General features: G+C 45.2%; 1 protein-coding gene across 1 annotated transcript; it reads right to left on the bottom strand.

Annotated features, from left to right (window-relative positions):
* Positions 1-5697: 5697 nt before the first annotated feature.
* On the bottom strand, positions 5698-27201 carry SMIM13 (small integral membrane protein 13). The gene is made up of 3 exons (XM_040433374.1): positions 27114-27201; positions 9865-9949; positions 5698-7246 (listed from the first exon to the last, which is right to left on the bottom strand). Exons 2-3 carry the CDS (start codon positions 9938-9940, stop codon positions 7053-7055), a joined length of 270 nt encoding a protein of 89 aa, XP_040289308.1. The 5' UTR covers positions 9941-9949; positions 27114-27201; the 3' UTR covers positions 5698-7052.
* Positions 27202-27739: the final 538 nt, after the last annotated feature.

The following is a 27739-nucleotide window of genomic DNA, read 5'->3' as shown; positions in this document are numbered from 1 at the left end:
GTGTGGGGCCCCCTGACTCTTCGCTGATGGTAGTCAGGGGAGATAAGGATCAGGTTGCTAGCTCTCAACATGTCCGATCCTTTGGTTCTCAGAGAAAAAAGTCGCAGAGATGGGTGTCTGACAGTAGTGTTCTCCCCTCTTCCCATCCAAGCGGTGCATGGCCAGCCTTAAAGGGAGTCTGTCACCAGATTTTGACCTTATAGACCGCTTACATAGCGCTCTAGCATAGCAGTCTATGATTCTAATTAGGGGTGCACCGAAATTTCGGCAGCCGAAAATATCGGCCGAAAATGCACCTAATCCACTTCGGCCGATATTGTTACATATCGGCCGAAAATATGGGGTGTGGGATTTGTCACCCACCATCTGCGGGCGGGCGGTTTACTTTGTCACTGCATCTTTATTTTACCTTACAATCGTGAGGCTCCAGTAACTAACAACTCTGCAGGCAGAGCGGAGGCCGGCGTAACGTCACTTACTCACGTGACGCGCCTGCTCCGCCTCCTTCATTCATAAAGTGGGCGGAGCAGGTGCGTCACGTGAGTAAGTGACGTTACGCCGCCCTCCGCTCTGCCTGCAGAGTTGTTAGTTACTGGAGCCTCACGATTGTAAGGTAAAATAAAGATGCTGTGAGCAGCAGGGCCGGGGCTGTTATGGGTAGGGGGGATCGGTCTATGGAACTGCTATGGGGAGGGGGGATCTGTGCACTGCTATGGGGAGGGGGGGATCTGTGCACTGCTATGGGGAGGGGGGATCTGTGCACTGCTATGGGGAGGGGGGATCTGTGCACTGTTATGGGGAAAGGGATCTGTGCACTGTTATGGGGAAAGGGATCTGTGCACTGTTATGCCCATAACAGTGCACAGATCCCCCTCTCCATAACAGCGCCACCCACAGATCCCCCTCTCCATAACAGCGCCACCCACAGATCCCCCTCTCCATAACAGCGCCACCCACAGATCCCCCTCTCCATAACAGCGCCACCCACAGATCCCCCTCTCCATAACAGCGCCACCCACAGATCCCCCTCTCCATAACAGCGCCACCCACAGATCCCCCTCTCCATAACAGCGCCACCCACAGATCCCCCTCTCCATAACAGCGCCACCCACAGATCCCCCTCTCCATAACGGCGCCACCCACAGATCCCCCTCTCCATAACGGCGCCACCCACAGATCCCCCTCTCCATAACGGCGCCACCCACAGATCCCCCTCTCCATAACGGCGCCACCCACAGATCCCCCTCTCCATAACGGCGCCACCCACAGATCCCCCTCTCCATAACGGCGCCACCCACAGATCCCCCTCTCCATAACAGCGCCACCCACAGATCCCCCTCTCCATAACAGAGCCACCCACAGATCCCCCTCTCCATAACAGCGCCACCCACAGATCCCCCTCTCCATAACAGCGCCACCCACAGATGAATTTCATTCATGAAAAAGAATTATTAATAAAATCATTAAAAAAAAAGTATTTTAAAAGTATTTGGGCAAAAAGGCAGTTTCGGTTTCGGTTTCGGTTTTCGGTCAAGGGCATCCTGAATTTTCGGTTTCGGTTTCGGACCAGAATTTTCATTTCGGTGCACCCCTAATTCTAATGGTACCTTTGATGTTTTCTTGGGAAGTTCCCCCAAGGCAAAAACTGACTTTTATTCATATGTAAATTAGGGCTCGCAAGTGCCCAGGGGCAGCGTTCACCTCATTGGTGCCCAGGCTCTTTTCGTCATATCCCCGCCCCACTCTTCCTTTCCGTCCTCCTTCTCAAGTTCTTTGCAGCAAGATCCCGCACCTGCGCTCTCCATTGCTTGGCCGGGGCATGCGCACTGCGATGCCCATTGTGGGTGTCTCTGGTCCGCCTCCTCACCGCTGTTTCGCGCCGTTGGCCGGTGCATGCGCAGTAGCTACTGTGATGCCATGCCCACAATGGGCATTGCAGTGCACATGCCCCGGCAAAGCTATGGATAGCACAGGATCTCGCTGCAGAGAAGGAGGACGCAAAGGAAGAGCGGGGCGGGCAGAGGACAGGGATGTGATGAACAGAGGCAGAACAGCCTGGGCACCAACGAGGTGAACGCCGCCCCTGGGCACTTGCGAGCCCTAATTTACATATGAATAAAAGTCTGTTTTTGCCTTGGGGGAACTTCCCAAGAAAACATCAAAAGGTACCATTAGAATCAGACTGCTATGCTAGAGCGCTATGTAAGCGGTCTATAAGGTCAAAATCTGGTGACAGACTCCCTTTAAAGGGGTTGTCCCATCTGGCCATTTCCACACCATGGGACTAAGCATCAGCCCCAGGTGGCTAGGCTTACAGAAACAGCCGAGTAGTGGTTGTCCACTTCAGACAATAATTTTTTTGTTAGAACTAGTCATCAACACTGGTTTGCCCTCTACTGAGACCCCAAACAATTTGTAGGGGAACTTGGTAGTAGGTGTTCAATTTCCCTTTACGCCAGCCACAGGGAAATGAAGCGATACACGGTCCGAAGTGTGAGTGCAATGGACAAACATACCAGATCCTCCAGAGTGAACGACACTCTGCAGCCGCTCTCTGCTCTGGCTAACAGGTAATGATTCTGAATGTTGGGACGCCCCCAGTTTAGGCTTCGGTCACATCTTCTTCAGAGGCTTCGTTAAGGGCCTCAGTTGCAGAATTCGTGAAAAATACAGAAAATAGTTCAGCATTCCGCACCATTTTGGTTGAGAAAACAGGATATAAAAATGATAGTTAATGGGGTCCGTTGGGCACTGGTAGTTTCACTGCTTCCGTTATTTCCACCGCTCTACTCCTACAATAAAAATACTGATGTGAAGTCAGCCTAAGGGCTCATGCACACGAACATATTTCCTTTCAGTGTCCATTCAGTTTTTTTTGCGGACCCATTTAAACAAGTCTGCAAAAAAAAAATATTCCGTTTCCGTATGTCCGTATTTCTGTTCCCGCAAAAAAATAGAACATGTCCTATTATTGTCCGCATTATGGACAAGGATAGGACTGTTCTATTAGGGACCAGCTGTTCCGCAAAATATGTAATGCACACGGACGTCATCCATATTTTTTGCGGATCCGTTTTTTGCGGACCGCAAAATACATACGGTCGTGTGCATGAGGCCTAACTCAAAGTTATTAAAAAAATGTTTTTCTAAGTTAGATGAAAACTTAACTACAGTATAGATCCTATTTTATTTAAAGTTACAACAATAAATTGTTAACAAAATCTATATTCTTCTAGATTTTCCTGAAGGCATTCATTTTATATCACCACCGTCCTCCACTTTCCTAAGAGAAGACTAGCAATAGGCTTAGGAAAATAGGAGGAGCTTAGGCTGTTAGGTCTCAAACTGGGAGGTAGTAAAAATGTCACCGAAAAAACACTAACCAAAATATGAAGAGATCCTAGGTGTAAAATGCAGTTTCTTCTGGATTTCTACAAGACTGCTTGCCTCTTTGTTCACAATCTTTTTTTCTTTTTATCCCTTGAAATTTTCCAATAACTGTGCATTATTGCTGCATTCTAAACACAGATATTCTTGATCTGGCTTTAAAGGGGTTGAATGATCCTCCACCGCTTACTGGTTCTCTCCTTCCTGGTCCCTAATGCCTGGAGATGTCTCCTCAGCAAATCACTGGCCACAGCAGTGACCTTCCTCAATCAGTGGTTGGCTGAGCAGGTATCTCCAAGGCATTTCCTTGTGTCAAGACAGGTCCAAGAAGCAGCAACCAGCAGGGACCCAAAAAGCGTAAAAAAAAAAAAAAGGTGCAGTAGGGGGATCGGTGAGGGAGACTATGACTTCTATTCTTTTATCCAACTCTGACGGGATAATTTTACCCCCTGAACATCCCCTTTAATGGCTCTTTAGTTCTATACCGACTTGTTGGGATTGACAATGGGACTTACCTGCCCAATGATGGACTTCATGTCTTCGAGGGCAGGGTAGTACAGCATGATTTCTACATATTACAGTCCCATTGGCATACATTTTGTTAGATTGCGCATTTTGGAAAACAATAACCAGTGTGAACGATGCTGAAACCAATTTACCATCTTATGAGAAAGTAAATGCTGATCTCTATAGTGTTCAACCTATGCTGGTGTCCTTACAAAAAGTCCAAAATACTCTAAAACCTAATTTAAAAACAAAAGAAACCTTCCATAAAAAATAAAAAAAACACACTAGTACATAGAGCAGTTTACATCTAGGTTTTTCTAAACAAATCAGTAATTGATAAGTTCCAAAGTATTTATTATCTGTGACCTTGCCCGGGGCCCTATTAATGACTGACTTACATAGAAGTTAGTGTAGACACGAATGTTAGCTTATTATAGAACATTTGACGTGGTCCATACAATACAGATAATCCATCCGTAACAATCATATCTTCATCTCACAAGTAAAATGGCTTTCTCCATTTTCTGGAAACCATTTTGTTCAAATTAAGGGATTGTCCGGGCTTTTTCATATTGATTACCTATCCCGAGGATGGGTCATCAATATCAGATTGGCGGGGTTCAACAATCAGCACCTCCGGCGATCAGCTGTATGAAGGAATGGCGCGCACATGCCGTCTCCCTTCTCTCTTCCTGCTCTGCTGTGTCATAGACCTACAGCAGGCATCCTCAAACTGCGGCCCTCCAGCTGTTGTAGAACTACAACTCCCGCAATGCCCTGCTGTAGACTGATACCTGTAGGCTGTTCGGGCATGCTGGGAGTTGTAGTTTTGCAACAGCTGGAGGGCCGCAGTTTGAGGATGCCTGACCTACAGCTACAGAGCAGGAAGTCTGCGCGTGCGTACAGCGCCCACCGTCTCCTCAAATAGCTGATCAGTGGGGGTGCCGGGTGTTGGACCCCCGCCGATCTGATATGGATGACCTATCCTGAAGATAGGTCATCAATAGAAAAAGCCCAGACAACCTCTTTAATGTACCATACATGCACCGTTATTCAAGAGTCATCCAAGAACCTATGCTCTGTATGATAACAGATACTATTCGTAATGTATAATGCGTTGAATGTCGCTTACAGTACTTCTGATTTAAAACTTTAGAATCACCCCCCAAAAAATCTATTGGGGTCATCAAACTGGTGTAAATTATATCTGGCTTAGGCTACTTTCACACTTGCGGCAGAGTGATCCGGCAAGCCGTTCCGTTGCCGCAACTGCCTGCCCGATCCGGCAAAACGTATGCCAACTGATGGCATTAGCAAGACAGATCAGGATCCTGATCAGTCAAAAAAAATGCATTGAAATGCTGGACCCGTCTTTCCGGTGTCATCCGGCAAAACGGATCCAGCATTTACTTTTTTCACCTTTTTTTGCGCAGACCGGAAGGACGGATCTGGCATTCCGGTATTTTGAATGCCGGATCCGGCACGAATACATTCCTATGGAAAAAAAATGCTGGTTCCGGCATTCAGGCATGTCTTCAGTTTTTTTTTGCCGGAGATAAAACAGTAGCATACTACGGTTTTCTCTTTTGCCTGATCAGTCAAAATGACTGAACTGAAGACATCCTGATGCATCCTGAACGGATTGCTCTCCATTCAGAATGCATGGGGATATACCTGATCAGTTATTTTCCGGTATAGAGCCCCTAGGACAAAACTCAGTGCTGGAAAAGAAAAACGCTATTGTGAAAGTACCCTTAGTCTCTCATAGCAACCAATCAGATTCCACCTTTCATTTTTGACTGCTCCTTTGTAAAATGAAAGGTGGAATCTGATTGGTTGCTATCTGCAACTAAGCCAGTTCTAATTTACACAAGTTTGATAAATGACCCCCATATATCTTTAAGAACTATGGCTACTAAAGGGGTTGCCTCATCATAAACAACCACCTCAGCTGATTGCTCCTTGCACCACCAGCAAACAGCTGATTGGGGGGGCACAATCAGCCAGGCATTTCCCCTAATATTACATGGTGGCCATTCAAGATGTATTAAACGGTTGACTTGAATCTGCCAGAATGGGAGACGCCAGAATAACTTTCAATTCTGGCTCATAGAGGCATGTCCAGAGCAGGGGAACAATCGATGACATCCATATGCCCTTACAGGACATGTGAACTAGGTTTGTCTTCTTTGTATGGGGGGTAAATATGACCTTAGACCTGTGTCTTACGTTACCAAGTATCGATATGAAGAGTTACAAAGCCATATACAGCGCTACCATCAATGGACGGCATCCATTTGATAGCGTTCATATTGCCAATATGCACGTCCAAACAGGAGATATGACTGCCTGGAATTCTGTATGGAAAGAGGAACATTTTGTCATGTAAACATAAAAAAGGAACAATTACACTGTCAATGTCACTGGTGGATGAGAATTTCACAGTAAGACAAGATAGTGCATCAGTACCACTGATAGACAAGCTATCATTGTCTTCTCGATGGCTATGTACTGTATGTGCCCATTATGGTGCAACATCCAGTGAAATTAGAGAAAAGCTTACGTCCAGGATCAAGATCTGAGGCTGATCAGTGGTGACGTTGTATCTTCCGTATTTATAACGCTTGTAACTCGTTGCCGTTTGATAATCCTGACTGAAAATGTTCCCACAGTGCTTCGCTCAAGACAGAGGATATAAGAACAAGGCAGGAATAGCAGCGAGGAAAACCGTAAACCTGCATGGCGGAGGCTGCCGTCACATTAAGTTCTACATGACATCAGGGCGACAGAACAAACCGATCAATGAATTCATTACAAGGCGTCAAAAGCTGGTGATTCGTTACCCTGAAGGTACTACTGGAGGCTCTGATATACTACAGAATCCAGCATTTATGTCGAGCAGATAAAGCTTGAGCAGCCAAGTTCAAACAGTAAACCGAGTCAGAATTGCTGCATGTAGGTTTCGTCTGCATGGCTAAGGTCATGCGATGAAGGATTTCTACCCACAGATGAAGCTTGTCAGGATTTCTCACAAAAAGATTGGAGGATCAATGTGATATAAGCTCTGGTTTATTCCCAAAGTCAAAGTGTTGCCTCCTTCAGTGCATTTGCTAGTATCAGAGATTCCCAGTGATGAAGTCCATGGATGATGAGAATCTTTAAGTTGCCTCGTCTGCTGGGACTCTCCGCTGTCTCGCAGTCTTTGGTCTGGTTCTTTGTGGTGTGGATGAAGATTCCGACTCTGCGACAGATTCTGATGACTCGCTATCTCCTTGCAGTGATCCACTGTCACAAACGAGTTCTCTGAGGAACTTAAACTTAGACAAGAATAGATGCCACACAACGTACCAGCCTAAGAGCAACAGAAAAAGGTTAGGTTACTAAGAAAAGAAAGTGGTTAGGTGCATGGGTTAATATATTCGGAAACTGTATTATATGCTACTCCCTAAACCAACAGCACCTGGGATGTATGTCGGAAGCAGCACAGTCAACCATGTAAAGGTGTTACACAGATTCCACATCATCAAAATGGGAGAAATACAAAATTTGACTCCTACTGAAAGTATGCAGTTTGAAATAAAATTCCTCAATGTATAGTAAGTTATTTTTTTCAATAGTTTCCCACTTTATTTAGAAGTGTGCTATACAGGTGCAGTCCAGTTGGGACATGGCCGGACATCATGAATCAGGCCTAAATAATAATATTAGGCTGAGGCTGCAGTTTGAGCTATAGCACTGCGGCATCACTACTAAAACGGGCGGTTTGGATTTCTTGCAGCTGCCGGGTCGTGGCAGCTTGCAGGTCACAATGTGAACCCCCTATTTTTTACGGTGAGTGGTAGATGGCCAAATCTTTTCCCTCTTCATTTCAGAAATATATTACTTATTTAGTGTTATGACTGCGAAGAAAATAGTTTTTCAAGCACAGAAAATTCAACCCTTCCAACAGAACAGGTCTGTAGTGTAATGGTAACTCTTCTGCCATACAAGAGGAATGAGGTTTAAATCCTGATGAAGACCTGTTAAATTATTTATTTTGTAAAAGAACTCCCCTGGTGTGATCAAACACAATTACTGCTTAATCTCCAGCGCTGCAGCTCTGCTCCTGACCTCCAATTTCTGTTCTCAGGCTGCAGCGGTGACGTAACTGCGGCCTGTGAACAGAAACCGGAGGGAAGACCAAGCTGCAGCGGTGGGGCATTAAGTAGCAATTGTGTTCTTTTATTGTTTTATCACATTTTGGACAACCCCTTTAACTACACCGTGTATTTAGTCAAAGGTTAAAGCTTGCTACAAATTCAAATATTCATAATCAATTTCAAATGTTTTACCACATACAAAAATAGAATTTTCCCAAAATGTGCATTTCATCAAATCAGCATGACACTCATACTAGTGCCATGTCAGAACTGAAGCTAAGCTGCAGTTCCCGACACAATGTCTGGTCGGTCTGGCAAGCTTTTGGGAAAAAGCACTTTAGCTAATGCAGAGACCCATTCAATTTGGGCACCCTGACCTAATCGATCAGACAGTGATGTCTGAAACTACCATTAACATTTCTGACAGCGATGTACATAATAGATATACTCATCAGAAGTCCAATTGTGGAAACTATAACTGGACATTAGTCCAACCAACCAAGTGACCATGCTGGATCTGTACGCCCTGTTATCTGTTATATGACCTGTATATAATGCTCAGTGGGGATGCCCGTGTTCTAAGAATGCAACTTTTAAACTATATGACCTACAGCAAAAATAATCCTAAACTCAATCTTTGTGACAATGGATTATTACTATGTGACCATGTCATTTCCATTATAAATGGACACCACAATGTAGTGCTAGATCCACAGTGCCAGATCTTCAGTGACCTGGGGTCTGCAGGGATCCAAAGATGGAAGGACTATTTTGCCTGTGAAATTGTACTGAATCTGCACTGGAGGCTCCAAACGGACCAGTAATTTCTTCAAACTCAATACCTTTAGGCCTCATGCACACGACCGTTGCTTTGGTCCACATCCTAGCCGCAGTTTTTGCAGCTTGGATGCAGACCCATTCTCTTCAATGGGGCTACAAAAGATGCGGACAGCACTCCGTGTGCTGTCCGAATCCGTTGCTCCGTTCCGTGGGCCGGAAAAAAAAAAATAACCTGTCCTATTATTGTCCGTTTTGCGGACAAGAATAGGCAGTTATATCAATGGCTGTCCGTGCCGTTCCACAAATGGCAGAACGCACACGGACACCATCTGTGTTTTGCGGACCGCAAAACACAACGGTCGTGTGCATGAGGTTTTAGCTGAATATCCACTGTGGATTTTGCAGCGGAAACTCTGCTGCACATTTGTTGCAGATGTGTTGAGGACCTTGCTACAGAATTCATCCTTTGATTCTGCAGTGGAAATCCGTAGCGTAAACTGACGTGCCGCAGATTTAAGATCTGCACCACAGGTCAATTTACTCTGCAAATTTTTTTTGCAGCGTGCGGATGAGATTTCTTCAAATCTCATCCATTCTACACATTACTGGCATGTATGTCCTATACATATTAAAGGGAACTTTACATTGAAAAGTGTGGAGTCTAATGCTCTTCAAATCTAACAGTCTCAAGCTTAGCAATCAACATGCATCACCTATACAAGGATAAATGTCTGATTGCTGAGGGTCCCCTTTCTGCACATCACAATAGGTGTTCCTTGTCCCCCTTTTCCCCCTCAAGTAAGAAGGGGCTTGAATGGAGCATTCACTGTCTATGGGACTGTCAAGGACAAGCCAAGTACAAGGCTCAGAGTGTACGCTCAACTATGTAATCTCCCTTTCACTGCTGGGGAAGGGGGGTCCAATGAGGAGGAAAGGGGGACACAGGATCCTGTTTTGGTAATGATGGGACCTCCAGCGATCACATATTTATCACTTATCCTGTATATACGTGATACACGTCCATGAGGAGCAGAAGTGACAATGTACTCACCACACAGCATGAACAGCAGGACACAGATTAATGTGGCCACGAAGACCAGAAACGTTAAACCAACACTCTGCCACATGCTTTGTTCCTGAAATACAAAATCGGAAATCACGCCACTGGTTGAACCAGAAAATACGCTCAATTATGCACATAGATCATCATTCTGTCAAGGATGCTACACAATATGACATGACCTAGAGTAGGGCTGCAGTTATCCATTATTTTAGTAATCAAGTATTCTACCAATAAAATTATTAAAAGAACGTTTTCTATAAAAACTCATCAGCCCCCTGCCATCAGTCTCCCCCCTGCCCCAGTGCCATCAGCTCCCCCTCCAATGCAATTAGTTCCTCCAGCAGTGCCACCAACTCCCGCCCAGTACCACCAGTTCCCCCCTCCAATGCCACCAGCTCCTCCCCCAATGCCACAGCACCCCCCAGTGCCACCAGCTTCCCCATGTCATTAGTTGCTCCCCCTCCCAGTGCCATCATCTCCTCCCCCAATGCCATCAACTCACCCCCAGTGCGATGAACTCCCACCAGTGCCACCAGCTGCCGCCACTGCCATCAGTTCCCCCACTCCCCCTTCTTAGCCATCAGTGCCCAGCCGCAGCACCAGTGAAATGAAATACTTACCTTTCCTGTAGGGGTGCTGCCGACACTCCAGAGATCCTCCATCCTCTTCTTCACGCGCTGCACTGGGACCTGATGTCACACAGCATTAAGTAAGGCTAGGTCTACACGACGACTAAGTCGCGCGACAAATAGGGCAGAACTACACTGCAACATTTGTCGTGCAACATTTTGTAGCACCAATGTCGCGCGACAATTTTTATAATGGTATTCTCTGGTGTCGCACTGCAACATGCGACATGCTACGACTGCAACGCGACAGTCGCAGAAAAATCCATCTTAAATGGATTTTTTGCGACTGTCGCGTCACAGTTGCAGCATGCACCATAGACTACCATTATAAAAATTGTCGCGCGACATTGGTGCTACAAAATGTTGCACGACAAATGACGTTGTGTAGACCTAGACTAATAGTGCGTGCTTATGTGCCCTACATCCTGACTGTGTGTATGTCAGAATCCAGTGAACCACTGTGTGGGCAGGCGGGGGACCACTGAGCGTGAGTAATAGCAAGCTCTTCACTCACACTCCGTGGTCACATGACACAAACGAATCATCGATGCAGAAAATCTGCATAGGATTTTTTTGTGTCGAGTTAGGCTGCTTTCACATTTGCGTTCATATTTTCCGGTATTGAGATCCATCATAGGGTCTCAAGACCGGAAAAAAATGCTTTGATTTTGTCCCCATTGTCAATGGGGACAAAACGTAACCGAATAGAACGGAATGCTCCAAAATACATTCCGTTCCAATGTCATATCGGAGTAATCCGCATCATGCTGCAGTTTTCTTTCCGTCCCGGGATGTGGAGCAAAACGGATCCGTCATGACCCTTAATGCAAGTCAATGGGGACAGGGTTTTCTCTGACACAATAGAAAACAGATCGAGTTAATGTTAACCTCCTCAGGACCGCCGTACGCAGGATTGCGTCTTTGCGGCGGTCCTGTTGTTCTGGGTGGACGCGCCGGTGCGTCCTCTCGCGAGACGCGAGATTTCCTGTGAACGCGCGCACACAGGCGCGCGCGTTCACAGGATCGGAAGGTAAGCGAGTGGATCTCCAGCCTGCCAGCGGCGATCGTTCGCTGGCAGGCTGGAGATGTGATTTTTTTAACCCCTAACAGGTATATTAGACGCTGTTTTGATAACAGCGTCTAATATACCTGCTACCTGGTCCTCTGGTGGTCCCCTTTGTTTGGATCGACCACCAGAGGACACAGGCAGCTCAGTAATATGTTGCACCAAGCACCACTACACTACACCCCCCCCCCCCCCCGTCACTTATTAACCCCTTATTAGCCCTTGATCACCCCTGATCACCCCATATAGACTCCCTGATCACCCCCCTGTCATTGATTACCCCCCTGTCATTGATCACCCCCCTGTAAAGCTCCATTCAGATGTCCGCATGATTTTTACGGATCCACTGATAGACTGATCGGATCCGTAAAAATCATACGGACGTCTGAATGCAGCCTTACAGGGGAGTGATCAATGACTGTGGTGATCACCCCATATAGACTCCCTGATCACCCCCCTGTCATTGATTACCCCTCTGTCATTGATCACCCCCCTGTAAAGCTCCATTCAGATGTCCGCATGATTTTTACGGATCCACTGATAGACTGATCGGATCCGTAAAAATCATACGGACGTCTGAATGCAGCCTTACAGGGGGGTGATCAATGACAGTTGGGTGATCACCCCATATAGACTCCCTGATCACCCCCCTGTCATTGATCACCCCCCTGTCATTGATCACCCCCCTGTAAAGCTCCATTCAGATGTCCGCATGATTTTTACGGATCCACTGATAGACTGATCGGATCCGTAAAAATCATACGGACGTCTGAATGCAGCCTTACAGGGGGGTGATCAATGACAGTTGGGTGATCACCCCATATAGACTCCCTGATCACCCCCCTGTCATTGATCACCCCCCCTGTCATTGATCACCCCCCCTGTCATTGATCACCCCCCTGTCATTGATCACCCCCCTGTCATTGATCCCCCCCCCCTCTGTAAGGCTGCATTCAGTCTTTTTTTTGGCCCAAGTTAGCGGAATTTTTTTTTTTTTCTTACAAAGTCACATATTCCACTAACTTGTGACAAAAAATAAAATCTCACATGAACTCACCATACCCCTCACGGAATCCAAATGTGTAAAATTTTTTAGACATTTATATTCCAGACTTCTTCTCACGCTTTAGGGCCCCTAGAATGCCAGGGCAGTATAAATACCCCACATGTGACCCCATTTCGGAAAGAAGACACCCCCAGGTATTCCGTGAGGGGCATATTGAGTCCATGAAAGATTGAAATTTTTGTCCCAAGTTAGCGGAACGGGAGACTTTGTGAGAAAAAAATAAAAAATATCAATTTCCGCTAACTTGTGCCAAAAAAAAAAAAATTTCTATGAACTCGCCATGCCCCTCATTGAATACCTTGGGGTGTCTTCTTTCCAAAATGGGGTCACATGTGGGGTATTTATACTGCCCTGGCATTCTAGGGGCCCCAAAGCGTGAGAAGAAGTCTGGTATCCAAATGTCTAAAAATGCCCTCCTAAAAGGAATTTGGGCCCCTTTGCGCATCTAGGCTGCAAGAAAGTGTCACACATCTGGTATCGCCGTACTCAGGAGAAGTTGCGCAATGTGTTTTGGGGTGTCATTTTACATATACCCATGCTGGGTGAGATAAATATCTTGGTCAAATGCCAACTTTGTATAAAAAAATGGAAAAAGTTGTCTTTTGCCAAGATATTTCTCTCACCCAGCATGGGTATATGTAAAAAGACACCCCAAAACACATTCCCCAACGTCTCCTGAATACGGCGATACCAGATGTGTGGCACTTTTTTGCAGCCTAGGTGGGCAAAGGGGCCCACATTCCAAAGAGCACCTTTCGGATTTCACTGGTCATTTACCTACTTACCACACATTAGGGCCCCTGGAAAATGCCAGGGCAGTATAACTACCCCACAAGTGACCCCATTTTGGAAAGAAGACACCCCAAGGTATTCCGTGAGGGGCATGGCGAGTTCCTAGAATTTTTTATTTTTTGTCACAAGTTAGTGGAAAATGATGATTTTTTTATTTTATTTTTTTTTTTCATACAAAGTCTCATATTCCACTAACTTGTGACAAAAAATAAAAACTTCCATGAACTCACTATGCCCATCAGCGAATACCCTGGGGTCTCTTCTTTCCAAAATGGGGTCACTTGTGGGGTAGTTATACTGCCCTGGCATTCTAGGGGCCCAAATGTGTGGTAAGGAGTTTGAAATCAAATTCTGTAAAAAATGACGAGTGAAATCCGAAAGGTGCTCTTTGGAATATGGGCCCCTTTGCCCACCTAGGCTGCAAAAAAGTGTCACACATCTGGTATCTCCGTACTCAGGAGAAGGTGGGGAATGTGTTTTGGGGTGTCATTTTACATATACCCATGCTGGGTGAGAGAAATATCTTGGCAAAAGACAACTTTTCCCATTTTTTTATACAAAGTTGGCATTTGACCAAGATATTTATCTCACCCAGCATGGGTATATGTAAAAAGACACCCCAAACCACATTCCCCAACGTCTCCTGAATACGGCGATACCAGATGTGTGACACTTTTTTGCAGCCTAGGTGGGCAAAGGGGCCCACATTCCAAAGAGCACCTTTCGGATTTCACTGGTCATTTACCTACTTACCACACATTAGGGCCCCTGGAAAATGCCAGGGCAGTATAACTACCCCACAAGTGACCCCATTTTGGAAAGAAGACACCCCAAGGTATTCCGTGAGGGGCATGGCGAGTTCCTAGAATTTTTTATTTTTTGTCACAAGTTAGTGGAAAATGATGATTTTTTTATTTTTTTTTTTTTTCATACAAAGTCTCATATTCCACTAACTTGTGACAAAAAATAAAAACTTCCATGAACTCACTATGCCCATCAGCGAATACCCTGGGGTCTCTTCTTTCCAAAATGGGGTCACTTGTGGGGTAGTTATACTGCCCTGGCATTCTAGGGGCCCAAATGTGTGGTAAGGAGTTTGAAATCAAATTCTGTAAAAAATGACGAGTGAAATCCGAAAGGTGCTCTTTGGAATATGGGCCCCTTTGCCCACCTAGGCTGCAAAAAAGTGTCACACATCTGGTATCTCCGTACTCAGGAGAAGGTGGGGAATGTGTTTTGGGGTGTCTTTTTACATATACCCATGCTGGGTGAGAGAAATATCTTGGCAAAAGACAACTTTTCCCATTTTTTTATACAAAGTTGGCATTTGACCAAGATATTTATCTCACCCAGCATGGGTATATGTAAAAAGACACCCCAAAACACATTCCCCAACTTCTACTGAATACGGAGATACCAGATGTGTGACACTTTTTTGCAGCCTAGGTGGGCAAAGGGGCCCACATTCCAAAGAGCACCTTTCGGATTTCACTCGTCATTTTTTACAGAATTTGATTTCAAACTCCTTACCACACATTTGGGCCCCTAGAATGCCAGGGCAGTATAACTACCCCACAAGTGACCCCATTTTGGAAAGAAGAGACCCCAGGGTATTCGCTGATGGGCATAGTGAGTTCATGGAAGTTTTTATTTTTTGTCACAAGTTAGTGGAATATGAGACTTTGTAAGAAAAAAAAAAAAAAAAAAAAATCATCATTTTCCGCTAACTTGTGACAAAAAATAAAAAGTTCTATGAACTCACTATGCCCATCAGCGAATACCTTAGGGTGTGTATTTTCCGAAATGGGGTCATTTGTGGGGTGTTTGTACTGTCTGGCCATTGTAGAACCTCAGGAAACATGACAGGTGCTCAGAAAGTCAGAGCTGCTTCAAAAAGCGGAAATTCACATTTTTGTACCATAGTTTGTAAACGCTATAACTTTTACCCAAACCATTTTTTTTTTACCCAAACATTTTTTTTTAATCAAAGACATGTAGAACAATAAATTTAGAGCAAAATTTATATATGGATGTCGTTTTTTTTTGCAAAATTTTACAACTGAAAGTGAAAAATGTCATTTTTTTGCAAAAAAATCGTTAAATTTCGATTAATAACAAAAAAAGTAAAAATGTCAGCAGCAATGAAATACCACCAAATGAAAGCTCTATTAGTGAGAAGAAAAGGAGGTAAAATTCATTTGGGTGGTAAGTTGCATGACCGAGCAATAAACGGTGAAAGTAGTGTAGGTCAGAAGTGTAAAAAGTGGCCTGGTCTTTCAGGGTGTTTAAGCACTGGGGGCTGAGGTGGTTAAAGATAATACAACCGGATCCGTTCATAACGGATGCAGATGGTTGTATTATCAGTAACGGAAGCGTTTTTGCTGAGCCCTGCCGGATCCAGTAAAAACGAAAGTAGCCTAAATCGAATAATTCGAGTAATCGTTTCAGCCCTAACCTAGAGTTTGTTGAACCAGGGCCATTTACACTTTTATGGTGCTGGCGTCATTGATGTGAGATAGTGTATCTCTGCTGGAATGTGCCTCCACTAAGGGAGACACTTCCTAATACTGGCAGTGTAGACAGTTGGGCAATGTGCCAGATTTATCACAGTGGATGATGCTGGACGACCTTTAGGACTAATTCACACGTCAGTGTTTTGGTCATTGGATTTCCATCAGTGATTGTGAGCTAAAACCAGGAGTGAGAGCTACACAGAGATGAGGTATGAGGGAAAGATCTGCACCTGTTCTGTCTTTTTCACCAGCACAATCACTGACCAAACACTGACCGTGAGTTGGCTTCCTTTACAATTGCATTTGCATTCTTTGGTGCACAGTGTCACATTTAAAGTCACGCCCCCACTTGTCAAAGGAGTCAAACAAAGGGGAGATTTATCAAAACTGGCTTAGGTTACTTTCACACTCGCGTTTGGTGCGGATCCGTTCAGATAATACAAACGTCTGCATCCGTTCAGAGCGGCTCCGTTTGTATTATCTGTAACATAGCCAATGGCGTTTGGCTCGGTTTCGTCAGACGGACACAAAAACACTGCAAGCAGCGTTTTGGTGTCCGCCTCCAAAGCGGAATGGAGACGGAACGGAGGCAAACTGATGCATTCTGAGCGGATCCTTTTACATTCAGAATGCATTAGGGCAAAACTGATCCGTATTGGACCGCTTATGAGAGCCCATGACGGATCTCAGAAACAGAAAGCCAAAACGCCAGTGTGAAAGTAGCCTTACCTGTCCATAGCAACCAGTTTCCAACTTTCTTTTTTTTAGAGCCCTTTTAGAAAATGAAAGGTGGAATCTAATTGGTTGCCGTTTTCCTTTGCACCAGTTTCGATACATCTCCCCCTATATGTGCCATATTTTTAGGAGCAAATTGTGTCTGGGGCAGAATGCCTCATAAACCATAAAAAGGCATATATAGGCCCACTACAGCTTATAGATTAGTACGACCCAAACGTCATGTCTGTGAGGCCGAAACATAAGTGTACGCTGCCATGAATGTACCACCTATAATGTCCTATATGGTACATACAGAAAATGGTATATGTATGCACTACTTTTTTGCGGTGTGGACGGATCACGGACCCATTCAAGTTGAATGGGTCTGGATCAGTCTACGGAATCCGCACAGATGTGTGCATGAGCCCTTAGAGAAATGCTTTACGTCGGCCCAGGGCCGTTTCTTGGACCGGGTGGCCGTCCGGGGAGCTGTCAGAAGGGGGGCGCCGTCAGGGCACAGCAGGAGATGAGCGCTGCGCTTCCATTGTGGAAGCGCTTACTCATCTCCACAGTCATCTGTATCGCCGTCCTCAGGAGAGGTGTGTCCCCTCCCTGTTCCTCTGATAGGCTGCCGGCCTAGTGCTGGCAGCCTATCAGAGGCCGGTGCAATGACGTCATCACGCCGCCTGAGCCAGCGAGGGACACAGGCCGGAAGAGGACTGCATCACATCGGTGGAGGAGGTAAAAAAAAAAAAAATTTTTTAATAATTTTTAAAAAAATTATATATAAATACTGGCACATGGGGGGACTACTGGCACATGGGGGGACTACTGGCACATGGGGGGCTACTGGCACTTGATAGGGGGGGGGTCATCTACGGGGGCACTGAGAAGGGATATTTTATATTGGCACATTATGGGAACATTAGCTCAACTGGGGGCATTACAAGGGGGTATGTTTTGCACATTATAAGGAGAATTATTTTTACTGGGGGGGGGGGGGGGGGGGATTATGGTGGGCTTTATTACTCCCCCATGGTATGACCCCCTAGTAGCAGCACCAGCCTCTGCTATCCCTCTGCCCTTTCTCCAAATCCTTATTATGAAATCTTTCTCATTAGGATAAAACACAACATCAGCTCCGCCGAGCCCCCGACCAAAGTGGTGAAGTGGTGTCCGAGATCCCCAAGGGCCAAGTCAAGTAATTGTAAGTTTTCATGTGGAGTATGTTTATGTTATACACATAGCATACACTGTGCCACACAATATACAGTATACCGCTACACTGTGTAGGGGTTATACTGTTTATTGTACAGCATGGCACAGAGGTTATATTGTCCGGCATGGTGTAACCTCCATACATTTTATGTACAGTATACAGTAATCCGCCTTGCCATCTATGCTTTGAATCTGGTTTTATATGTTACTTGGTTTTTGTACATTTATTTGCGTGTGCTAGTTGAGACCTGCTGTGATTGGGTTTTAGTTAGTTATTAAATGCTAACATGACAGTTTTTTGGTTTTGCACATTATTGATGATTGTATTTCATGACTACTCTTCTAAGGCCCTTTCACACGGGTGAGTATTCCGCATTGCACCCGCACTGAATACCGACCCATTCATTTCTATGGGGCTGTTCACATAAGCGGTGATTTTCAAGCATCACTTGTGCGTTGCGTGAAAATCGCAGCATGCTCTATATTCAGCGTTTTTCACTCAACGCAGGCCCCATAGAAGTGAATGGGGTTGCGTGAAAATCACAAGCATCCGCAAGCAAGTGCGGATGCGGTGCAATTTTCACGCACGGTTGCTAGGAGACGATCGGGATGGAGACCCGATTATTATTATTTTCCCTTATAACATGGTTATAAAGGGAAAATAATAGCATTCTGAATACAGAATGCATACTAAAATAGCGCTGGAGGGGATAAAAAAAATTTTTGCTAAAATTTAACTCACCTTAAACACTTGATCGCGGAGCCGGCATCTCCTTCTGTCTTCATCTTAGCTGTGTGGAGGAACAGGACCTGTGGTGACGTCACTCCGGTCATCACATGATGCATCACCATGGTGATGGATCATGTGATGACTGGAGTGACGTCACCACAGGTCCTGTTCCTCCACACAGCTAAGATGAAGACAGAAGGAGATGCCGGCTCCGCGATCAAGTGGATTAAGGGGAGTTAAATTATTTTATTTTATTATTATTTTTAACCCCTCCAGCGCTAGTTTACTATGCATTCTGTATTCAGAATGCTATTATTTTCCCTTATAACCATGTTATAAAGGGAAAATAATACAATGTACAGAACACCGATCCCAAGCCCGAACTTCTGTGAAGAAGTTCGGGTACCAAACATGCGCGATTTTTCTCACGCGAGTGCAAAACGCATTACAATGTTTTGCACTCACGCGGAAAAATCGTGCGTGTTCCCGCAACGCACCCGCACATTTTCCCGCAACGCCCGTGTGAAAGAGGCTTAGGGGTATTGCCTTCCTTTATACTGCAGTTCTCCTGTACCACTCTGCCTGCAACTTTTAGCAGTTTAAGCAGTAATTTATGATTTTCTTTTGCTCTCAATAAATCTTGTGTTAAGCATAAATTTTTTTATATATATATATATATATATATATATATATATATTTATTCTGATATGATTTCATCGAGCAGTTTTGATGGGGGGGGGGGGAGTTTTGACACTCGCCCTGAGAGAAATTTTACCTAGAAACTGCACTGCGTCGGCCACATGGGCCATAGACACAATGGACAGGAGTGGAGTCCACTGACTACCATGGCAGAGTTTTCCAGGCATGCTCTGTGACCTGTGTAGAGGTCAGGAGGGAGTAGATAAGCTGTCATATCACTTATTGTGAATGGAAAATCCTGCATTGTGTACAGAGGGGTTATCTTAGGGCAGTTTCAGACGAGCGTGTCCACTGCAGCAAGGAGTGCGATTTCGCGGACTGGACACTTCCTGAACTGAGACAGAACTGCACGGCACTAAAATGATTTATAAGGCTGTGTGTCTCTGCCCGACCTCCACTGTAATGATTTGTGCTCACATAATGAGGTCAGTACAAATCTTTACAGCGGAGGTCGGGCAGAGACACACAGCCTTATAAATCACTATAATGCCAGGTGGTCTGGTCACAGATACAGACAGGTGGAGTGTGTTTCACACAGTGAACATGCTTGTCTGAAACTAGCCTTAGGCCTAAGGCTTCATGCACACAACCGTTGTGTGTTTTGCGGTCCGCAAATCACAGATCCACAAAACACGGATGGCGTCCGTGCACGTTCCGCAATTTGCAGAACAGCATGGACAGCCTTTAATACAACTGCCTATTCTTGTCTGTAAAGCGCGGACAAGAATAGGACAGGTTATATTTTTTATGCAGGGCCACGGAACGGAGCAACGGATGCGGACAGCACACGGAGTGCTGTCCACATCTTTTGCGGCCCCATTGAAGTGAATGGGTCCGCATCCGAACTGCCAAAACTGCGGCTCGGATGCGGACCAAAACAATGGCCGTGAGGCCTTATTCAGATGTCAGTGAATCACGGATGATTTACCACAGTCCAGGGCGACACCACAGAAGCATGCCTGAGTTTATGGATCCATCACACCATTATAGTCCATGGGTCAGTGAAAAAAAAACAGACAACAGGGATGGCCTCTATGTTTCGTCTTGTTGCTAGGAAATGCTATTGAAATTCATTTTCAGCCTAGCAGTGTCCATGGAATACAGATGACACATGGAAGGCAAAAAACGGACACACGGACATCTTCACAGATGAACTACTGACAATCTTGTCACTGATGTCATCATAGACGTATGATTGAGGCCTGACACTGTAATCCTGCCTGTGATGATAATTCATCTGTACAGAACAGGAGGTGTCAGGCTGCTATGAGGATCAGAGTGAAAACTGAAGGATTTTTAACCCTTTAAGGACCAGGCCATTTTTTTGCAAATGTGACAGGTGTCACTTTATGTGGTGATAACTTTAAAACATTTACAATTTACATTTCCCATAGGTCTACTTTATGTTTGGATCATTTTGTAAATGACATTTTCTGTTTTTTAAGAAGTTAGAAGGTTTAGAAGCAAATCTTGAAATTTTTCAGAAAATTTCCAAAACCTACATTTTAAGGGCCAGTTCAGGTCTGAAGTCACTTTGTGAGACTTACATAATAGAAACCACCCATAAATGGCCCCATTTTAGAAACTACACCCATCAAGGTATTCCAAACTGATTTTACAAACTTTGTTAACCCTTTAGGTGTTCCACAAGAATTAATGGAAATGGAGATGAAATTTCAGAATTTCACTTTTTTGGCAGATTTTCCATTTTTTCCAGTAAAAAAGCAAGGGTTAACAGCCATACAAAACTCAATATTTATTACCCTGATTCTGTAGTTTACAGAAACACCCCATATGTAGTCATAAATTGCTGTACGGGCATTCGGCAGAGCGCAGAAGGAAAGGAATGCCATTTGGTTTTTGGAAGGCAGATTTCACTGGGATAATTTTAAGCTGCCATGTCACATTTGAAGACCCCCTGATGCACCCCTAGAGTAGAAACTCCAAAAAAAGACCCCATTTTGGAAACTACAGGATAAGGTGTCAGTTTTGTTGGTACCATTTTAGGGTACATATGATTTTTGGTTGCTCTATATTACACTTTTTGTGAGGCTAGGTAGCAAAAAATAGCTGTTTTGTCACAGTTTTTATTTTTTGTCATTTACAATGTTCATCTGACAGGTTAGATCATGTGGTATTTTTATAGAACAGGTTGTTATGGATGCGACAATACCAAATATGATTATTTTTTAGTGTCTCCATATTCTGAAAGCCATAGTTTATTTTTTTATTTTTTGGGCAACTGTTATGTAGGGGTTCCTTTTTTTTTTTTAGTACGAGATGACGGTTTGATTGGTTTTATTTTAGGGTGCATATGACTTTTTGATCGCTTGGTATTACACTTTTTGTGATGTAAGGTGACCAAAAATGGTGCTTTTTTGACACTTTTATGGTGTTCACTTGAGGGGTTAGGTCATGTGGTATTTTTATAGAGCAGGTTGTTACGGATGCGACGATACCTAATAGGTCTACTTTTTTTTGTTTATTTAAGTTTTACACAATAACAGCATTTAAAAAAAAAAAAAAACATGAAGGACCGCAGGACGAGAATGCTCGTCCTGGGGCGCAAAGTACCGGCCATTTAGGACGAGCATTCTTGTCCTGGGTCCTTAAGGTGTTAAATACATGTATTGAATGGAAAAAAATGTTTTCAAAAACATGTTTAACATAAAAACTTGATTTAACCCCTTAGGGACCCATGTCGTACCGGTACGGCATGGTTCCCGAGTCCTTAAGGACCCATGACGTACCGGTATGTCATCTATAGTTCCAATCACCACCGCCCAGCGGGCGGTGATCGGAACATGGTGCCTGCTCAAATCAACTTGAATGGGTCCGTGATTCGTCCGTGATTGTATTTTTTGCGGAGGCACGGACAGAAACAGCACGGAAGCACTCTGTAGTGGTTCCGTGGGGTTCCGATCCGTGATTGCGGACCCATTCAAGTGAATGGGTCCACATCTATGATGCAGAGTGCACACGTGCCGATGCCCGTGTATTCAGGACCCGCCGTATGTGGGCCGCAATACGGCCATGGGCACAGAACGGCTGTGTGCAAGAGGCCTTAGGTGGATGGGCATCACCTTCTGAAGACTCATTCCCTTTAAGGAAACATAATTTATCCTTCAGAAGAGTGACAGAGCGTTGATGACTTCTCCATTACAATGGCAGGAGCTTCCATTAGATTATTTGCAGCAATAGGCGTTATCCCAAAATGCCTGCTAAGCAAGTTAACCACTGCTTCCTAAAATATTAATGTGTGCACGGAAGCTCACATTATGGGCTAATTTGGAGCTTAGATATTAAAGGGAACCCTTCACCGGGATTTTGGGTATAGAGCTGAGGACATGGGTTGCTAGATGGCCGCTAGCACATCCGCAATACCCAGTCCCCATAGCTCTGTGTGCTTTTATTGTGTAAAAAAAACAAAACGATTTGATACATATGCAAATTAACCTGAGATGAGTCCAGCGTGAAGGAGCCCAGCACCGCCCCGCATCCTCAGAATCTCCTCCTTGCTCCCCGACGTCAGAAAGCCAGAGCGCCGTAATCTCGCGATGCGCAAGCTAGCGCATGCGGGGCGGTGCTGGGCTCCTTCACGCTGGACTCATCTCAGGGAGACAGGACTCATCTCAGGTTAATTTGTATATGTATCAAATAGTTTTTTGTTTTTTTTACACAATAAAAGCACACAGAGCAAAATGAATAAGAAAATCCCTGCAACTCCCTGACATTGCAGACACATGAAATCTGTGCCCTTCATATACTTCTATTACTTCCTAAAACTTTACAATAACTTCCCAAGCCAAGTAAAAGGGGTTTTCATGTACATAGACCACAATAACTATACAATGATAAGCCATGCAGCTTTCTAATATACTGGTGCACCAGTCCCTTGCCCTCTTACAGGCTTCCGCTTTCTGCAAGTGAATGGAAGCATTTATACTACCACATACCTTCAGTCTGATATCCTCGGGATAGGTCATTAACATCTGATCGGTGGAGGTCCGACTCCCAGCACCCCTGCTGATCCGCTTCAGTGAGCACTGCAGCTTCCTCACAGCTTACCAAGCACAGCGCCGTACACTGTATAGTGGCTGTACTTGGTATTGCAGCCTAGCTCCATTCATGGGAATGGGACTGAGCTGCACATCGGCCATGTGACCAACGAATGTCATGTCACCAGTCTAGGAGGAGGCTGTGGCACTCACTGATCAGCAGACCCCCCCCCTCCCCGATCAGATATTGATGACCTATCCTGAGGATGGACCATTCAAGGGGTTGTCCGGCCATTTAGATTGCTGACCTATCGTCAATGAACAGCAAGCAGCACCGTCTCCTCTTCAAACGACTGATCGGTGGGGGTGACGGGAGTCGGACCCCCGCCGATCAAATACTGATGACCTATCCTGACAATAGGTCATCAATATAAATGGCAGGCTAACCCCTTTAATATTCTACTCACAAAAAAAAAAAATATATAAACTGCTGGTATGTGGCTACAGTTCTCACCATGTCCTTGTTTAAATTTTCCATTTTACTATGATAGAGAAAAAGTTATAAAACCGCAATCAGGTCCTTATCTGGACAGTGCTGCAGCAGCGTCAAAGCTGTTAGTTCTGCCTTGACTGCCAACCTTCTGGGTATGCGAAGTCAGTGCTAGCTCTGCTGAGCGGGACATCTATCAAGACTGGGCGTGCCACTACACCGTGACTACAGCCCTACTGGCGAGTGACGCACCTCTTCTGATCCCTACAGTTACCTGCACACAGGGCGGAATATTCTGCCGCAAATGCGCAGTAAAACCAGTATGTACAGTCGTGGCCAAAAGTTTTGAGAAGGACACAAATATTAGTTTTCACAAAGTTTGCTGCTAAACTGCTTTTAGATCTTTGTTTCAGTTGTTTCTGTGATGTAGTGAAATATAATTACACGCACTTCATAAATTTCAAAGGCTTTTATCGACAATTACATGACATTTATGCAAAGAGTCAGTATTTGCAGGAGTCAGTCTTTTTCAGGACCTCTGCAATTCGACTGGGCATGCTCTCAATCAACTTCTGGGCCAATTCCTGACTGATAGCAACCCATTCTTTCATAATCACTTCTTGGAGTTTGTCAGAATTAGTGGGATTTTGTTTGTCCACCCGCCTCTTGAGGATTGACCACAAGTTCTCAATGGGATTAAGATCTGGGGAGTTTCCAGGCCATGGACCCAAAATGTCAACGTTTTGGTCCCCGAGCCACTTAATTATCACTTTTGCCTTTTGGCACGGTGCTCCATCGTGCTGGAAAATGCATTGTTCTTCACCAAACTGTTGTTGGATTGTCGGAAGAAGTTGCTGTTGGAGGGTGTTTTGGTACCATTCTTTATTCATGGCTGTGTTTTTGGGCAAAATTGTGAGTGAGCCCACTCCCTTGGATGAGAATCAACTCCACACATGAATGGTCTCAGGATGCTTTACTGTTGGCATGACACAGGACTGATGGTAGCGCTCACCTTTTCTTCTCTGGACAAGCCTTTTTCCAGATGCCCCAAACAATCGGAAAGAGGCTTCATCGGAGAATATGACTTTGCCCCAGTCCTCAGCAGTCCATTCACCAAACTTTCTGCAGAAGATCAATCTGTCCCTGGTGTTTTTTTTGGAGAGAAGTGGCTTCTTTGCTGCCCTTCTTGACACCAGGCCATCTTCCAAAAGTCTTCGCCTCACTGTGCGTGCAGATGCGCTCACACCTGCCTGCTACCATTCCTGAGCAAGCTCTGCACTGGTGGCACTCCGATCCCACAGCTGAATCCTCTTTAGGAGATGATCCTGGCGCTTGCTGGACTTTCTTGGACGCCCTGAAGCCTTCTTAACAAGAATTGAACCTTTTTCCTTGAAGTTCTTGACGATTCTATAAATTGTTGATTGAAGTGCAATCTTAGTAGCCACAATATCCTTGCCTGTGAAGCCATTTTTATGCAACGCAATGATGGCTGCACGCGTTTCTTTGCAGGTCACCATGGTTAACAATGGAAGAACAATGATTCCAAGCATCACCCTCCTTTTAACATGTCAAGTCTGCCATTTTAACCCAATCAGCCTGACATAATGATCTCCAGCCTTGTGCTCGTCAACATTCTCACCTGAGTTAACAAGACGATTACTGAAATGATCTCAGCAGGTCCTTTAATGACAGCAATGAAATGCAGTGGAAAGGTTTTTTTGGGATTAAGTTAATTTTCATGGCAAAAAAGAACTATGCAATTCATCTGATCACTGAACATTCTGGAGTATATGCAAATTGCTATTATAAAAACTTAAGCAGCAACTTTTCCAATTTCCAATATTTATCTAATTCTCAAAACATTTGGCCACGACTGTACAACACGCACAATTACACCTCATGCACACGTCCATAGATTTTTATTTTTTTGCGGATCCACAAAATACATGTTGCATCCGTTTTTTTTTTTTGCAGACCCTTTGACCTCAATGGGTCCGTAGTCTGCAATTTGCGTCCATTTGCAATTTGCGTATGGACATACGGAAAGCACGCGGATCATCCGCAAAATGCATACCGTCTTATGCACGATTGCACCCCTTGCCTGAAGTCTGTAGGGAAAAATCCACAAAATAAATTGACGTCTTGCAGATTTTAAAATCCGCCCCACATCTCAATTTACAAGCGGAACATTTGCGCAGCATTTTGGTGAGATATGTCACACGCCGGGGGATGGGATCCCATTCACGTTTATTGGCCCCCTACTGGGCAAAGTCTATTCATGAGGGCAATGTTTTCTGGGAAATGGGAGTATAGGAGTGGTCCTGGCCAAATACAACACAGACATCTGGAGAGGAGATAAGACCGAGCGCAAGCAACCCTCAGCCCTACCGTCATCAAAATATCCTCTGTGCCTTTAAGAGCCTAGATGTAGCTGCACCGGCTGTCACCCGCAGCACCTAGCGAGACCCGGAACGTGATACAACTGGGTGAAGAAGCTACCAGGTGAAACTAATATCTATACCGACGGCTACATGGAGTAGTGTACACTATGTCCATGGCCCAGGTCCAGTCTAATCACCGCTCCCCAGTTTTACCTTTGTTTCTTCCGCACAATGTTTGCAGGTTGCCTAGCAACCCAAACCCCAGGACTCTTCAGAGAACTTGCAACATTTTGCCAAATAGTTCCATTGTGTCACCGGACACAACGTTTGGCACCTCACAGGGGCATGTAGCGCCATCTACAGAGCTAGATGCATGACTACAGGTAGGCTTAGTGACAGGATGAGCATAAACTACAGATGTAGCAGGGCTGAGTCTGGCAACATTTTCCAGGGATGTATCAATGGGTTATCTGTAATTTTACATAGGACTGCAGGCAAACCTACTCCATTCTCAAGAGCTGGAAGCACACAAATTCAGCTCTGCTACATCTATTCCCACCAACCTGTGGGCACCATACAAGCTTATTACTGCACTGACCCCTCATGTGTGTGATGTGCAGAGCTGGGTGCCGCCCCCTGCTGGCAGTGCATGTATCAGCTGGGTGCTGCCCCCTGCTGGCAGTGCATGTATCTGCCAGGACTCAGACTCATTATTTACCACAGGCTTACAGGAGGGAAGGAGGACCTGCTTACTGTCACCTCAGGGGCAGAGGCATATGTCTGGGGCTCCATGAGGCTGGCATACACTTCTCCATGCCCTTGAGAGCCTTCCTGTGTAAGTCACACACATTCGTCAGCCTCAGCCACCAGCTGCTATAACACCAGCCCTCGTTCAGGCCCCGCACCCCATGCCCGGTGTTAAACGTGTGCGTTTTTACCTGTGCTCCTCCTGCCCCGGGGAACCGCAGACAACGCAATGGAAGCTTATCCCAGGGCCGCTCATGACACGGTCACCGCACGGCCCGCCCCCCGCTCGCACCTATTGGTCAAGGAGTCACTACCGACCAATTAAAAAGCGTTATTCTTCCGGCAGCTGTGACGCCAATAACCACGCCCACCGCCTGTCTCTTCAGCTTTGGAAGCGAAAGTATGTACTGCGGCAGCTGCACTGGGAGGAGCCTGCATCATGTGTGACAATAGCGACCGGCCACCAGAAGGCGCAGTGGTGCACTGACAGAATCATTAGCAGAGGAGAAAACTGATTGTGGCAGCTTGTGATAGTGACTGTATGGAAGCGATATGGTGTTATATGGGGATATTGTCATGGTGCTGATTAGGGGTATGTCATTGGTCAGTCTGCTTAGGGTTGTAATGGATAAGGTGGTGCCAATGGAATGATGCGATGCAGGTCTGTCACCAAAGGATTAAATGAAGAGACCCAATAAAATGGCAATAGGGCCAGGGATGGACTGGGAACTTACATTGGCCCTAGAGAACAAACAAAAAGTGTTCGCATGTTGTAGGCGGGTCCAGATTGAAAGAAGATGGGGCAACAGAAGTAGGT

Source organism: Bufo bufo, chromosome 5, assembly GCF_905171765.1.
Source record: "Bufo bufo chromosome 5, aBufBuf1.1, whole genome shotgun sequence".
In the NCBI taxonomy this organism is placed as follows: Eukaryota; Metazoa; Chordata; class Amphibia; order Anura; family Bufonidae; genus Bufo; species Bufo bufo.
This window is presented reverse-complemented; position numbering and strand designations above follow the sequence as displayed.

What these genes read in the sequence shown, in the direction of transcription:
- SMIM13 (XM_040433374.1), bottom strand. Translation starts at nt 9,940, where the DNA reads ATGTGGCAGAGTGTTGGTTTAACGTTTCTGGTCTTCGTGGCCACATTA. An exon ending in CCTGCTGTTCATGCTGTGTG is followed by an intron (nt 7,247 to 9,864) that starts GTGAGTACATTG and finishes TGTTGCTCTTAG; the next exon opens with GCTGGTACGTTGTGTGGCAT.